The sequence below is a fragment of the Hevea brasiliensis genome, chromosome 3 (genome assembly GCF_030052815.1).
Source record: "Hevea brasiliensis isolate MT/VB/25A 57/8 chromosome 3, ASM3005281v1, whole genome shotgun sequence".
Taxonomy (NCBI): domain Eukaryota; kingdom Viridiplantae; phylum Streptophyta; class Magnoliopsida; order Malpighiales; family Euphorbiaceae; genus Hevea; species Hevea brasiliensis.
The window spans coordinates 101,337,613-101,354,504 of record NC_079495.1 but is presented as its reverse complement, the minus strand read 5'-3'; the positions used below and the strand labels follow the sequence as shown (position 1 = coordinate 101,354,504).

General features: G+C 32.2%; 1 protein-coding gene across 1 annotated transcript; it reads left to right on the top strand.

Moving 5' to 3' along the window:
• Positions 1 to 14,278: 14,278 nt before the first annotated feature.
• On the top strand, positions 14,279 to 16,589 carry LOC110639465 (CBL-interacting serine/threonine-protein kinase 14). Its single transcript, XM_021790432.2, has one exon. It carries the CDS (start codon positions 14,928 to 14,930, stop codon positions 16,215 to 16,217), a length of 1,290 nt encoding a protein of 429 aa, XP_021646124.2. The 5' UTR covers positions 14,279 to 14,927; the 3' UTR covers positions 16,218 to 16,589.
• The last annotated feature ends 303 nt before the right edge of the window (positions 16,590 to 16,892 follow it).

The following is a 16,892-nucleotide window of genomic DNA, read 5'->3' as shown; positions in this document are numbered from 1 at the left end:
TGGAAGAATGGCAGAGCAACGGGAAAGTTGTATATTTAATTAAAAGTTGTTAAAGTAGTTGCTAACACGTGTTTGTTACTCACTAATCAATTAGCGTAACTAATTTTTGATGTAAAGACATTCTATAAATAGTGAACTAATCAATAAAAAGAAGCAGATTTTCAGCTTCCATTTTTCAGTGTTTGTTATTTTGTTAGTCAATCCTCCAAAGGGAATGTAAAGATTTATCCTTTTTCCAAATCATTTTACTGCTATATACACGTAGAGATAAAATATAGCATAATTAGCTTTGAATCTAATTATAATTTAATTAGTTTGAATCTAAATACATTTATTTATGTAAAATATAATTAATAAATAGAAAATAATATAGATAATCAATCAATAAATAAATTTAAAAATAAAAATTGAAATCTCTTTATATAACTTCAGCCTTTGCCAATAAAGTAAGGATTCAATATTGGCCTAATTAAGAATCAATAATTAACATTAAAATCCTTATCTTTTTGGATGGTATAAAGAGAATGTAAAATCACCGAGCAAATAACCTTCTTTTTTATGACTTTACAAAAAATAATTTTATAAATTTAAAAGTGATATATATATATATATATATATATATATATATATATATATATATATATATATATATATATATATATATATATATATAACCTAGTCAACTGAAAGCAAAACTTTGATTTTTTTAAGTGCATGTTCTTAAATTTTTATAGATGTTTAATGATTGAGTCTTTCTTTTCATGGCAATTTAAGTTTTCCTAACTACAATGATAATATAATTATTTACATATTGTGAAGTTTTATTATAATTCATATTTTTTTATATTTTTTTTATTGTATACTTTATATATTGTCTCACATTGATTTGAGATAAGATATTTATACTATATATAAGACTTAAATAAACCTACCACCCTTTAGTTAGTTTTTTTAGTGTAGTTAAACTTGGTTTATTTTCTCAACATGGTATCAAAATCTATCTTGTTTCAACGTTGAATGTTGACAGGTTGAAGGCCTTTTTAAATTTTCTGTAAAGGTTAAGTGCATTAATTAATGATATTGGCGATCATAAGTTGTTGACATTATTTGATATTAAAATTTAGCTTGCCAAATGGCAAATTGTTGTGTAAGCTCACCTAAACTCAACTATATATATATATATATATATATATATATATATATATATATATATATATATATATATATATATATATATATATATATATCATTAAAAAAAAATCAACTATATTTATATTTGGTATTCCTTTGCTTACATTTGCTAGTGATTGTGTGGGCAAAAAGTTATTGGACATGAGTTATCAATCTTTGGTTGAATACTTGGGTTGGGCCCATTGTCTAGATATGGCTCTTTATAGAATGGGTAATGGTGTAATGAACTGGACGGCCAATTCACTTGGGCCTTAATAGAAAGTTTTCTCAGATTCCCTATATAACTAGAAGGCCTCCATCAATCACCAAGTCTGATCTATAATTAAACACCTGGCTTTTACTTTACAGGGAAAAGAACAAAAAACTCACCGACTACAAACCAGTCGACTGCACAGCATACATGGGCATAGAAGAAATCACTGACTATGCTAAAGTAATTCTGCTAGCTAACACCAGCTGCTCCACATTCCAACCAGTTAATCTTGTGTTAACTTTCTCTAGAATGTATGTATAAGTATTTCTATTAATAGTGGAGTGAAGTAAGGGGACCCCTAATTACTTTCCCAAGTCTTCTGTCTCCTTGAACTCTAAACTTCAGCTCAACATCATCCTATTAGCAGTACACACCTTAGAAAAAATAAATATGGGTCTTACTGCTATTAGGGCTTTGCCTAGAGCACTGACAAAACTCATCCAACACTCCCCAGATAACTTTACCTGATTCATGGAACACTCTGCTGAAAGGATTAAGTCGTCAGCAAAAAAAACAAGTGGGTTAAGTCGGGGCCTTTCCCATTCAGATGGATTGGCTTCCACTGACCCTGACTAATATACTGATAAATCCCTTAAGCTAATCTCTTTGTACACGTCACGAACATGCAAGATGATAAAGGTTCTTCCTGCCCAAACAAATCTTGGAGGAGGCCCAGCATCCATTAAAATGTCACATAAAAAGTCCCATCTGCTTCTATCATACACTTTCTCCAATTCCATTTTTATGGCCATAGACCCTTTTTTACCGGACTTCTTCCTCATTTTATGGACAACTTCCTGCTCTATAATAATAGATAACCTTAAATTTGAACACGGTTATGTTCTAAATAGGAATGTGCATGGTTTTTACTTCTCCCAAATTCAATAAAAACAATTAAAATTAAAATAAAAAATTGTTTCTTAAAATTATCAAAGAGAAATTGTTAATTTATAACCGTTTAGTGTAATAAAAGTACATAAATGATGGCCTTTTTTTTTTTTTTTGAAAATGCAATGCTTGCATTACCAAAGCCCATTAGGCAAGAGTTGCATTAAGATGTTACTGCATAAACAAAGTCCCATGTCAACCCCTAACAAGACCCAAACCCAACGTCCACATAGTGGAAAGCCAACCCACAGACTTCTCAAAACCTCCTTTTGCAAAACCATCCGCAGCCATACCACCGTCAACCCTTCAGCATATAAGAAATGGTAACCCCCCAACAATCACTGCAGCAAAGTCGGACACCCGAAGTTGGAGTTGATTCGGAGATTGAGTAAAAGAAGCACCAAAGACAAAGGATCGCCTAGAACGAAATCTTAGCTCTCTACGAACCACACAAACATACCAGCTCCAATGCAATAGCATGCACCAGTAGATAAAGTAAGCTGTGAACACCAAAGTCCAAGACATTTCAGTCTTACACAGTCTTGGGTTGTCTTTACCTTGCTCTCCTCTTAAACTAGCCCACGCCATGGCAGAGCTTGCAACCAAATTTAGGTATAACCAAAGCTCTCTTTTAGATCACCCAACTTACAAATCAAAAACACAAAATATTTATACACTCGATTCAGATGAGAGAGAGCAACTCCAAATCAGGCTAGATATAACCATGATTGCGGATCCAAGAAACCTAAGGAGATGATGAACTATTTGAGAGAAAATTCTTAAATTTGTTGGTTGACAGAAAGACAAACCATTGGTTAAGTAATTGTCACGACCCAACCTATGGGCCGGATCGGCACTAGGACCTGGGCCAGCCTAAAGCCCCGAGGTCCGTAGTAAGCCTAACTATTCACTAACCCAACTCTAAGGCCCATTTGGGCCCAATTTCAAGAAATGAACCGAATATAGTCCGGCCATAAAATGAACCTACCAACTGGGAGTTTTTGACTCACCCAACCTGTAAACACAGTACATACTCAATTTGGGAGCTCAGCTCACCCTCCACATACTCATATCATCATAAAAACATATGGGAGCTCAGCTCCCTCATCCAGTCCATCAAACATGCATAACATGGTAATAATATTACAGACCAAAATCAAATAAATACTTCTAGCACATGCGGAAATTCTAGAAGTAATAAATTTACCCAAATATTGATAAACAACCTGCGAAGGAGAAAAGCAGGTTAACCGCAATAAAATCCTCCTGTAGCCTGAAAAAAATATTGAACAGGAGTGAGCGTTCGACTCAGAGAGTAAAATATCAATTTTAACCATAATCTCTATAACTATCTAAAACTAATGCACCCTGGGGAGTGAAATGCAACACCAGTAATAATTTCACATCATAACATCAAAAAGGTAATTTGGAGCACTCACGCACCCGATAATATCAATCATAATATATATGGGAGCTGATCCCCTATACAGCTCTCTTAATTCCAACTGTGCCAGCGAAGAACTTAGCTCGGACTTCCACTTAATAACCAAATCGGGGTCTCAGCGAAGAACTCAAGCCGTGTCTACCCCGAATGACCGGGTCCCAGCGTAGATCTCAAGCCGTGTCTACCCGTCCTATCCATAGTCCACACCACATCACACGCACGCCAACGCACGCACACTACTCCAAATTACCACAACAACATACATGGCACTTTCACAGTTATGAATACAACATAAATCATACCCAAAGTTTATCTACATAGATATATGCATATAAGTGATGCATGGGCATGCTTGAACATATAATAATAGTGAAATTACAATTAAAATTAATATTTTACTCACAGACTTGACAACGGTCACTGTGGCGGCTGGGCGGAGGAAAAGGCTGTCCCGGTTCACCTGACAATTACATTACAATTATTTAATACAATTGACTAAATACAAATTATGAAAAGACCAAATACGCCCTAAGTCGTGTCGAAAATCCGGCAGAGTCTCCCCTATACCTAGGACCTACCCAACCTGCAAAATAGCTCAAAACACACTTCTATATTCACAATCCATATATCCACAACTCAATCACATCACACAGCCCCTCCTGGGCCCATCAAATCAGTCATCCATCACAGTATGTAAAATTTCAATTTAGTCCTTATAATTGATCATTTTTGCAAAAACTGCCCAAATAAACTCTAAAAATTCTAAAACTTTGCTCCGCGGTCCTTAGCAATATTACTAGGCTATTGCAAAAAGAATCATAATTTTCTGAGCTACCACGAATATTTTATGGATTTTTAATCCTATTTAAGCACAAGAAAATTACGAAAAAGTAAGGTTCGGATTTACCTTTGCCGATTCCGACTCCGGGGACGCGCTCGGGACGTTTGATAATGGGGGGTAGCCAAAACTTTGGTCCAATTCGGAGACTTTTCCTGTAACGGGTCTGTCTGGCCTGAAATTTGCAGACCCGGTCAATTGTCGAATTTTCGCGAATTGAGGATACCTACACGAAGCCCACAACACGGGGGTTAGTACATAAATTTTTCAAAATTTTCTAAGCTCATTTAATGCTCGAAAAGACACTGCGAAGTTCCGTGGGACTCACCAAAAAACGGTGTCGGAAAAATTCGAAATTTATGTTGCTGCGAAGCTCTCGACTAGTGGAGCGCTCTGGTACTCTCGGTTTTCTCGTGGGATTCACGATTTGCGAGAAATCTAGCCCGAAAGTCAAAATGGGTTAAAACTTCCCAGGCAAAAATTGGACAAACCGCTTAATGGATTTCGGTGTTCTTAGTGTCTATGGAAAGCTCTCGACGAGTAGATGAGTTTAGACACAAGACCCGGTCCGATTGGTGGCTGGATCGGCCGGATTTTGGCCGGGAAGACGAACGGTCGCGCGCGCGAGGGAGGGACGTTCGCGCGCGTTTTCCGGCCGTTTGGGGCGGCGGCCGGTGGGTCGACGGCCGAGGCCACGGCGAGGGAGGCAGGGGAGGTGGCGGCGCGGCAAGGGGAGGAGGGAGGAGAGAGAAAAGAGAGAGAGAAGGGGAGGAGGTCGGACGCGCGCGGGAGGAAGAAGGAAGAAAAAGAAAAGGCCGGTCCGATTCGATCGGTCCGATCCGGTCCGGTTCGATTCGGCCGGTCCGATTCAGGATACAAAATTTTGAATTTTTACTCTGCCTCGGGACCGAAAACGAGGTCCAAAAATTCTGAAAAAATTTCAGAAAACTCAGAAAAATTCGTAGATTCCAAATATATTTTTAGTTTTGCCACGTGGTCTTTAAATTAATTTTTAAAAATCATCAAAGTTTATATTTTTAGAAAATCGAACTCGATTTTTAAAATCCGAAAAATCTCAAAAAAAATTCCTAAAATTTAAATAAAATTAAAATATCAAAAATACTCATAAAATAATAAAATTTAAAATTTTGGGGTGTTACAGTAATCGTGATCTAATATTTTTTCATAGTAATTATTATTGCATGATGTGAACAATTATGGCTAATCAATTTATGAAAGAGCCAAAATGGGATCCTGACTTGTGCCCATTAAAATTTGCAAAGTGCAGACTCTGAATCAAATTTGCAGTTATGTAGCTTTTTCTATAGCGAGCCATTGCCTCTTCGAAAATGTAAAACGATTATGTGAATTTAAAAAAAAAAAAAAACCAAAAAAAAGTTCAGGACGATAACATATATAAATAATGAAGTGCTACTATAATATACTTAATATTGTATGTATACCCACACAGGAGAAGCAAACAAAATTCGTTCGAATTTATTAAAACAAACGAAACCAAGATAATTTATTACGGGACTAATTCAAAATTTTGGATTCAATATGTTGTATAATAATTAAAATTAAAAAAAAAATTGTGATTATACGAATCGTTGATTAATAAATTTAAAATCCAGATCTTGCTAATGTAAAAAAAGATGGCTAATCAATAACAGAAAGAGCCAAAATTGGATCCTGACTTGTTCACATTAAAATTTGCAAAGGGCAGACTCTTAATCAAATTTGCAGCTGCCTATCTTTTCGAAAATGCAAAACGATTATGTGATTAAAAAAAAAAAAGTGTTAAGGTCGATGGCATATATAAATTATGGGAAAATTTTTATTTAAATTTGATTTATTATATACTCTACACATAAATATGTGTAATTCATGTATTTAAAATGTAGAGTCCATCTTATATATTAGATTTATAGTAGATTAGGTCTGACTAAGAAAATCTTAAATTATAAATGTGCTCCAATAATATACACAAATTTAAAGACCTTGATTTTTTATTTAGAAATTATTACATTTAGAATTACTAATCATTGAAATTAAACTAAAAATCATCAATGTTGCACATAGCTGATATTTAGCTTTTGGAAACAATAAGGATTTAAGCTCCAAATTTATGTGTTTTGATTTATTATTAATATGATTAAAATTGGAGAACTAAATTATTACATTTTTTCAAAACAATGAAATTAACATAAGATTTCTGTCTAATTTCATAGATTATCCCATAATTTATTCATTAAATTATTAAAAACAGCTTCAATAGGATGTTCTAATAGAGTTTTATTTAGTTATAATTACTATTTCATTCTTAAGATTCTTTTTTTTTTTTAATAAATTTATAAAATATTTTATTTATTTACATTAATTGTATTATATAACACCACATTACTATAAATTTGAATTTTGACTAAATATATTGTTTGAATATTTTAAATAAAAATGAATTTAGATTTCGTCTAAATCTCATATATTTATGACAAATTTAAAAATTAAAAAAATTAAAATAACTATTTTTGTCTTCTTATTTTTGCTAAATTTCACGGGTAGTTACTAAACTTTAAGGGTAATTACAGTACAGTCACTCAACTTCAATCTTTTTCTTAAAAGTCATTTAACTTCAATTTGAATATCATTAAAGCCACTATTACCAGATATTATAGGTTTTTAGGTTAAACTACTGATTTACCATCCTTTTATAAAAGGAATTTGCCTAATTACCCTTCTTTTACATTAAAATCCCTTTTCTTTCTTTCTTTCCTTCACTTTTTCTTCCTCAATTTCCTTCACTTTCTCATTGCCCAAACATCACTTCAAGTTTTCCTCTCCTCACCTCATAGATCTCCAATCAAGATGTCAACAACAAAAATTGAACACATTGTCCTTTTCAAAGTCAAAGACAACACTGACCTCACCAAAGTCAACACCATGCTCACCTCCCTCAATAGTGTCATCTCTCTCGACCCTATGCTCCACCTCACCTCCATTAGGCCATAATTTTTTTGTGGCCACATCAATGCTATTAGCTTTTATGGTGGTGGATGGTTTGAAATTGATGAAAAAGGTGCCAAAATTACTCTTTTTGTCCTAACAGACTCTAATTTTGTAGATCTGTTGGTTGAAAGTGTTGTTGCTAAGGGAGATTTTTGGGAAGAACCAAACAACGACGAGCAAGCCAGGAAATGCAGAGCTTAACCACTAGATATTTCTCTATCACTAGAGTGTTCTCCTGGATCAGATGGGCAGCTTTCTCATCTGTCATCACCACCAAGTTTTTTAGGGAAGACATAAAATCTGGAGGTAAAAGCAGGTTTTGATGGGGCTTTGATGGATTACAAAGCTTGATTTTATTGATTTTGTTTGGCATTGAATGGATTTGAGTTTGTGAAACTTTGATTTTATTTATTTTAAAATTTTAATTCGAAAGTTGGTTGAATAACAAATTGTAGTTGGGTTGGGTTTTTCTTATGCTTTGTTACTTTATGAACTTTTTTTTGAGCTTGCTATTGTTTATTAATGGTTATTATCTTGTTCTAGATGGGTATTGAAAATTTGAGGATTTTTGCAGTTGATAGTTGCTAGGTGTGGAAAAGGAGGGGAGAGAGAGAGAGAGAGAGAGAGAGAGAGAGAGAGAATGTGTGGGAGACAAGGAAAAGAGAGAGGCAGGATCTGAGAGAGAGAAAGAGGAAGAAAGAGAGAGAAAGGGAGGCATAACGTGTGTGTGTGTGTGTGTGTGTGTGTGTGTGTGTGTGTGTGTGTGGAAGAGAGAGAAAGAGGGGTGCAAGGTAGGTTTATAAAAGAAGGAGAAGAAATAAAGAAAAGAGATTTTAATATAAGGGAAGAGTAATTAGGTAATTTCTATTTGTAAAAAGATGACAGGTCAACAGGTTAACCTGTAATATCAGATAATAATGACTTTAATGATAATCAAATTGAAGTTGAGTAACTTTTAAAAAAGTAATTGAAGTTGAATGACTATACTATACTTGTAACACCCATAATTTTTGAATAATTATTTTATATGTAAATATTAATATTTTATTATATTAAATATTATGAGAATTTATTTAGAATTTTTCTGATTTTTTAAAATCAGGTTTGATTTTTAAAGACGATAAACTTTGTCGATTTCAAAAAAATTAATTTAAAAATCACATGGCAAAATTAAAAATATATTTTAACTCCACACATTTTTTTGAGTTTTTTAAAAAATTTTCAGAATTTTTGGACATTATTTTTCATCTCAGGGTAGAATAAAAATTCAATTTAAAGTATCCTGAATCGAACCAACTTAATTAAATAAGATAGAATCTGATCAGTCGAATCGGACGTGTTCTTTTTCTCCTCCTCCCTTCACCTGCATCGCGCAACCTCTCTCACTTTCCCTCTCTTTTTCTCTCTCCTCTCTCCTCCCCTCATAGGCCAGCTGTTTCTCTCTCTTCTCTCTTCCCCTCATAGGCCAGCTATTGCTGCTCCCTCCCCAACTCGCCGATGCACCTTCAACTCCCCTCTCTGCTGTCGGCCGTTGCTCCAGTGGCCGAAAAAATGCCCTTGAAACTCCCTCCATACGCAACACGACCGTTTAGCTTTCCAGCCAAAATTTCACCGATCCGGCCATCAAGTGGACCGAGTCTTATCCTAAAACTCATCTACACCTCAAGAGTCTTCCATAGACACCAAGAACATCAATTTCATCGAGCTGATTGTCTAATTTTTGTTTGAAAAATTTTAACCCAATTTGAATTTTGAGCTAAATTTCTCTCATATTAAGAATCCCACGGGAATTCTGAGAATACCGGCGTACTCTACACGATAAGAGCTTCGCAGTAAGATAAATTTCAAAATTTTTCGACACTAAAATTTTGATGAGTCCCACGAATTTTGAATTGATTTTTCGAACTTTAAATGAGCTTAAATAATTTTATAAATATTTTATTCGTTTCGTGAAAATTTGACCGCCACATAAATTTGTAATTTCAAACCAAGCAAATAATTTTTAAAGTTCAGTGACCTCTAGTGACATTTATTCTCTTATTTCAAATCCATTCTATTACAATCAATATCACAAATTTTAGACACTTTTATAAAAATTCATTTTATTAGTTAAATAAAATATTTTTAAATTTATAAATATTAAATTAAATATTTAAAATTCAAATTTTAGAATCCAAATACAAATTTTAATTTATTATTGAGACGTAGTTTTATAAAGAGGAAGAGTTAAATTCGAAATCATCCGCATTCGAATTCGTTAAAACAGACGAAGGGAAGATTTATCATTAAACTAATTCAAAATTTCTGAATTCAATTTGTTTGATGCACGAAATTTGATTGATAATATCATTTTTATCATTCTTGAGAGAAAAACAACGACACGTAGCCACCAAGGAAAATCATAATTGCAGAAATGACATTGCGGCAGGCACAAAGATTTTGAAAATCCTATGTTGTCCCATAAATTTACTGACTTCTTCAAGTTTTAATCGATATAACATTAAATAAATATTAATTATATATTATAAATTAATGATATCTTAAAAAAAAAATAATGTATTATTATAATAATATATTTATAAATAAATATTAAAATAAAATTAGATATGATTTTTCCAAAATAATTTAAATTTTTTTCAATTTAGATGATAATATTTTATGATAAATATTTTTAAAATAAAATTTTTAAAAAAGTGAAATTATTCATATCAATAAAAAAACAAAATTTAATATATAAAAATTTTATCTCAAAAAAAAATAAAAAATTAAAATAAAGGTGTCAAAGATCTTATCAATCAAAATGAGATAGAGACTTGAGACAAATGACGCGACGAAGGGATATGTGTAAGAAAGTGCAGCAACTTGAGACCGATGGAGAGAAATAAGAAATGAAAAAGGGAATTTAAGAAAAGGATAAGATTAGAGAGGCTAGGAGCGAGTTAAGAAATGAAAGAAGAAAGGGATTTAAGAAATAAGAGTATTCATAAAAAAAAAAAAATATATATATATATATATATAATGTAGTCTTAAATGAAATATATTGAGGAGAAAAAAAAAAAAAACATTGCACAACATCCATTTTGCCCATGTCAAATAGGGTTGTACAAATGATCGATTCGATTTTAAATCGATAAAATTAAAAATAAAAATTTAAAAATTTTAAAAATTGAATCAAATTAATCATTAAAAGATAATCGAATCGAATTAAATTAATAAATATTAATTTAATTTAATTTTAAACTAATTAAATCAAATTTTATATAATTTTATATTTTTAACATTAAATCTCAATAATAAAAATATAAAAAAAATTAAAAATTAGAACTCAAAAATTTTAGGGTTTCATTGATATATATATATATAATTTTGATTTGATTTGATTTTTTTGATTTATTATGAAAATAACAGAACCGAATCAATTATCTGAAATTATTAAAATTTATAAATCGAACTAAACTAATTAAATTTTAAAATCAAATCAATTAAATCAAATTGTCTCAATTTAATTCGATTTTTCAATTCAGACTAAAATCTGCTCACCCTTAATGTCAGGATCTTTGGTGTGGTCGGTTATCTGGATAGGTCATCAAATTTTTTACAGGTTTGATAAAAAAAAAAAAAAACAAAAAGGATTTTTAAGTTGAACAGACCGGTTAGATGATAGGTTAACAATTTTTTTTGATCGACCGGTCAGATGAGCCAAGTTTGATAATCATAAATTTCTCATTGATATAAAGTGGGACATATATAAAATAAAGAGATTGAAATTCACTTTTATATAAATAAAAAAAATATATGCACTAAAATATACTGAATAATCTCTCCAAAAATTTTCCTTAATCGACAACAATAATGAATCATTAGAAACATCGCAATATTGCGACACATCAATACGCTTCAAGACTTTAGCGTAAGGGTTTTGCATTGTCATTCATCTCGGCCTTTCTTTTACTTGCCCTCAAGCAATTTGGCAGACCAATTACCAGAGTTTAAATTTTGTACTCAAGAAATTAAATGCAATGATTTGGACGACTGCATCAAATATTGTTCTATATATTTCCCCTTTAATTTGATCGTCAGAATATTGGGTTGGTCCCAGACTCCCAGTCAAGAAAGTGGCTTGGGAGCATAGAAATCTCGTCCATGTGGTCCTATCTCTTGTTGCATTATTAAGGAAGCGAATAGGGACCACACCCATTGAACCATGGCAGCATTCTTGTTTAAGATTATGTTTTCTATCTTTTTCTTCAATCCATGTGCTCTTTTATGATAGAAAACTGATTATGATAATGATGTTACTGTTAGCCACCACATATTACCTACATTATCTATTTTATTTTATTTTGCATTTAATTCTTCATTTTTTATTTTTACGTGTCTCTTTTTAAAATAATCATTCGACAAAATTTTATAAGATAAAAGAATAAAATAGAAATGATTGGATATATATATCTTAAAATTTAATGCGACATATCTAAGAATGGAGGAAGCGTAGCGAAATGGAGCTGGTGTTTTTAGAGAAAGGAGAAGAGGATGAAGATGATGAAAACTTCATGGAAGCACCGAATCATTAAATTAAATTAAATTATATATGGTCATGTGTCATAGTCTACCTCATTGTTTAATTTTTAGCTGAATATAATAATAACTAATGCGAATGATTAAAGATTCCATTCAGTTCCGTCCAAAAATCTCCACTTTATTTTATTTACTACCTTTTTATGCATAATCACATTTTCAATTACATAAATCTTTTAGTTTTCATGTGCGTAATGAGTTGGAATCCTTTCTTTATTTTTATTGTGAATAATCAATTGTATTTCACTCAATTACTTAATTAAAGTTGGAAAATATATAACAAGAGCATGATAAATTGATAACTTTGCTTTCCCATCTAATGATAATTATACGAATTAACTAAATTTATCATAAATAATAATAATAATAATAATGATAAACAAGGGTATGTGAAAAGGCAATGGAGCATCTAAGAGCCAATAATTTGGCTTAGGATATGATGAGATCACACAGACAATATTCTAAGGAAAAATAAAAATTATGCAAAGCTGAAGAGGACACGCACGCGAATCGCATATTGCCATTGCCAGAATCCAGATTCCCTGTGAAATATGTCTCATATTTTATCAATTGAATCGGTGGTGACCGTCTTACTTGATGGTTGTCGGAACACGTAAACAATCAGTTCAGATTGAAATCCAACATAATTAATTAAATAATTCAGATATTAAAATTAATATATATGTATATAAATGAAATGATTAATTCAATTAGTTTTATCTCAAAGTTACGGAGCTGAATTTTTCAAAAATTTAAAAAAATCAATATTAGAACTGAGCATATTTTGATTACAATCGAAAAATTAAATTCAATTGTTCAAATTAAAAAGAAAAATTTATCCATCAAAATTAAATATGAGGTCATCAATAATTTATAAGATATTGAATAATAAACAATACATTCTCTCATGTCTAGACATGAATATTTAACGTATAAATTTACAGGTAAACACATTTACGAATGATTAAACATTGAGTAAGATAAACTTTAATACTGTATAGAAAAAATATACCAAACTTAACTTCATCCCCAATAGAGATTATATGTGATTAAATAAATGATGTCAAGTTAAAGAATGATAATTATTTATTGTGAACTTTGTGTTATTTAATAAAATTAATTTACTTTGTTAGTAATTATATTGTTTATTATTTATACAAATTTTAATAAAAAAAGTGTAATTTATTAAAAAAATCCATTAGCAATGACAATTATTGATGGATTTTAAGATATTAGCGACAAATTTTTTTGATTTTTTTTCTTAAAGAAATCTAGATAATAAATTGGAATTGCTAAAGCCTCTTAATTAATCAAAATACAAATGGATTATTAATGATGTTTATATTGTCAATTTATCATAGATCGTATGGATCCTTAATTTTCTAAGGTCTATAAATTTCTCATCAATATCAATCCAAATAACAATCAACTTGAGTCTCTTTTTTTTTTTTTTTCCTCCTTTAATCAATCAACCGTTAGAAGCTAAAAATTGTTAAATTTGAAAATTAATTCTTCACAAATATTTTAAAAATTTCTGATTCCAACAGCATCGTAATTTGTTTTCTCTAAAAATTTAAAATAATATTTAGTATAAATAAATTACATAAAATTTTATGAAATTTATTTACAAATATAAATTTTTAATATTTAATTTTAATAAAAGTTTATTTAAAATTTTTTATAATAAATTTTATAATTAAATCAAATTTCATTCAAATGGATAAAATTTATAAATAAATATTAAATTTAAAATTATATATCTTTCAAATGATAAAATTATTATTATTTATTTATTATTTTATTTTATTTATTTTAAATATAAATCTTATTTTATTTTTATTTTTAACATAAAATATATAAAATAAACAAATTTATTTATAAATAAATTTTATTATAAAATTAAATAAAATAGGGTTTAAGTATTCTCTTTTTGTGTGTGTGAGTTTTTTTTTTTTTTAAGAATAACAAGAATTTGAGGCAGTGGGGGTTCACACATGCAAAAGTCCAAGAACTTTTTTTCATGTACATCTTAACAAAAATTTTGAAAAACGTTTTCTTTTTAATGAAAAAAAAGGTCAATTATTGAAACAAAAAATGATGAGATGCGGAAGAGAGTTGCCATAGGATAGGATAGAAGAACAATTTTACCCGGTTCCATACGCGAACCGCATTGGGTCCGGTCATTCAAAGTGAAAACCTATGCCGTTCAACAAATGTATCAATCCCGCCAAAGACACATAAACACGTGGGTGGTGAGCAGTTCCCCGCTCCCTTGCGTTGCGTCACTGTGTATAAAAGTAAAATTTTGAATTAGACGACACATCAAACAAAATAGAAGTTAACGTACCTGTTAAGTCTAAAAATAACAAAAATGCCACGGCCTCATTCTCCTCCTTCTCTTATAATCCCCTATACGAGAAACAGACTATTTTAAATACACAGCACAAGCTGGATCAGGTTTTGTATGCCATTTGGAAGGAACACCTCCTTTTTAGTTTAATTTCTTCCAGCTCATGAAATCTCTCTCCATTGTTTCACAAATATACACTTTCTCTGTAAGACAAATTCCACACTGTATAATATTTATATAACAAAACTATCAAATTCGAAATTTGGACGGTTTAATCTTAACCTGCCATTTCTGAAATTTCCCATTTTGGGGTTCCTGCTGGTTCTTTTTCTGCTAACATTAATGCAGACTGAAATTTGTTCCGCCTGACAACTCAGATATGGCGGAGGATCCCAGCAACCCTTCACCGGCAATCGCAGAAATTACGCCGGATACTAATTTATTTGACAAATACGAGTTGGGTAAGTTGCTGGGTAGTGGAGCCTTCGCCAAGGTTTACCATGCAAGAAATGTCAGTACCGGCCAAAGCGTGGCCATTAAGGCCGTCAGCAAGCAGAAAGTCGTCAAGGGAGGCTTTATAGGGCAGGTTAAGAGGGAGATTTCTATCATGCGCCGATTGCACCACCCTCACGTCGTGAAGCTGTTGGAAGTTTTGGCCACTAAAACCAAGATTTACTTCGTGATGGAGTTCGCCAAAGGTGGTGAGCTTTTCGCCAAGGTTGAAAAGGGACGCTTCAGCGAAGATCTCAGCCGTCGGTATTTTCAGCAGCTTATCACAGCCGTAGGATATTGTCATGCCAGAGGTGTGTTTCACCGCGATTTGAAACCCGAGAATCTCCTCCTCGACGAGAATTGGGACCTCAAAGTTACCGATTTCGGTCTCAGCGCCGTCAAGGATCAGATCCAATCGGACGGTCTTCTCCATACTCTGTGCGGGACTCCAGCTTACGTTGCACCAGAGATTCTCGGTAAGAAAGGCTATGATGGTGCTAAGGTAGATGTTTGGTCATGCGGCGTCATTTTATACGTTCTCATCGCCGGTTATTTACCGTTCAATGATACTAACCTCATGGCTATGTATCGGAAGATTTACAGAGGTCAGTTCAAATTTCCGAAATGGACGTCTCCGGATCTACGGCGGTTCCTGTCTCGGCTTCTAGATACAAATCCTGGGACTCGGATAACCGTCGATGAGATTCTTCAGGACCCATGGTTCAAAAAGGATTACAAAGGTATAAAGTTCCACTTGGAGGATTCTGATTTGAAGAGGCAAGGAAACCACAAAAGCTTGAACGCTTTTCACATAATCTCCTTCTCGTCAGGTTTTGATTTATCCTGTTTGTTCAATGACTGCGATATTTCGGCTAGCAACGAACGGTTTGTGTCTTCCAAGTCGCCTGCGAAGATAATAGACAGAGTGGAAGAAATTGCCGGGGCAGAAAACATGAAAGTGACGAAGAACAGAGATTGGGGAGCGAAATTGGAAGGATTTGATGGGACTTTTGTCATGGCCATCGAAATTTACCAATTAACGGAGCAATTGGTTGTGGTGGAGGTGAAAGGAAAGGAGATGAACGCGAGACCAGGCCAAGAAATTTGGAAAGACAAATTAAGGCCCCAGCTAGAAAGCTTGGTTTACGAACCGGCGCGTACGGCCTCCGGTGACTGATCATCCGAACGGCTAATCAGAATCTCAGCCAGGCTAAGTACTTTATTGCATGTATTAATATGCGTATCCAATAATTTGATAGCGAAAATTGAAAAATCTAGAAAGTAGAACAAAAATCCAAATATAAACCGGGTTCTCTGTTTATCTTTTTTCCCGGGGATTAAATCAGAGTTTATTAAGGAAGCTCTGTGTTGTACGTATCAATTTCAAGCAAAATTGTGAAGGATCCTATTAATAAGCTGAAGGGCACCTGTGATCTGTGGTTGATGGAAAATCAGAGTTTATTGAGGAGGCTCTGTATTGCAATATATCATCTGCTTTGTAGGATTTTTTCATTTGCAAACTTAATACAAAATTTTTATTTTTTATTCATTTATTAATTAGCTCTTCTTTTATTATGGATAAAAACAAGAAGAAAAAAAAATGTTTTTTGTTTACTTTATATTAATCGTCATCCAAGTTGTACAGAAACTCCAATATTGAAGAACATGTAAACATTTACTGCCCTTATTTCATTTTTTCTATACAATAATTATAGTGGTTCTGCTTTTTGGTGATTGGGACAAATTTGTTCAATTTAATATTATTGATCATTAAGGCATTTGTAAAATTATTAATCATGCGATACATAAGTGCAGGTCATTATCAGGTATTCGCCGCACATCTTAAAAGAGA

Bases quoted from the DNA above. Each gene is read 5' to 3' on its own strand.
- LOC110639465 (XM_021790432.2), top strand. From the start codon at position 14,928: ATGGCGGAGGATCCCAGCAACCCTTCACCGGCAATCGCAGAAATTACG.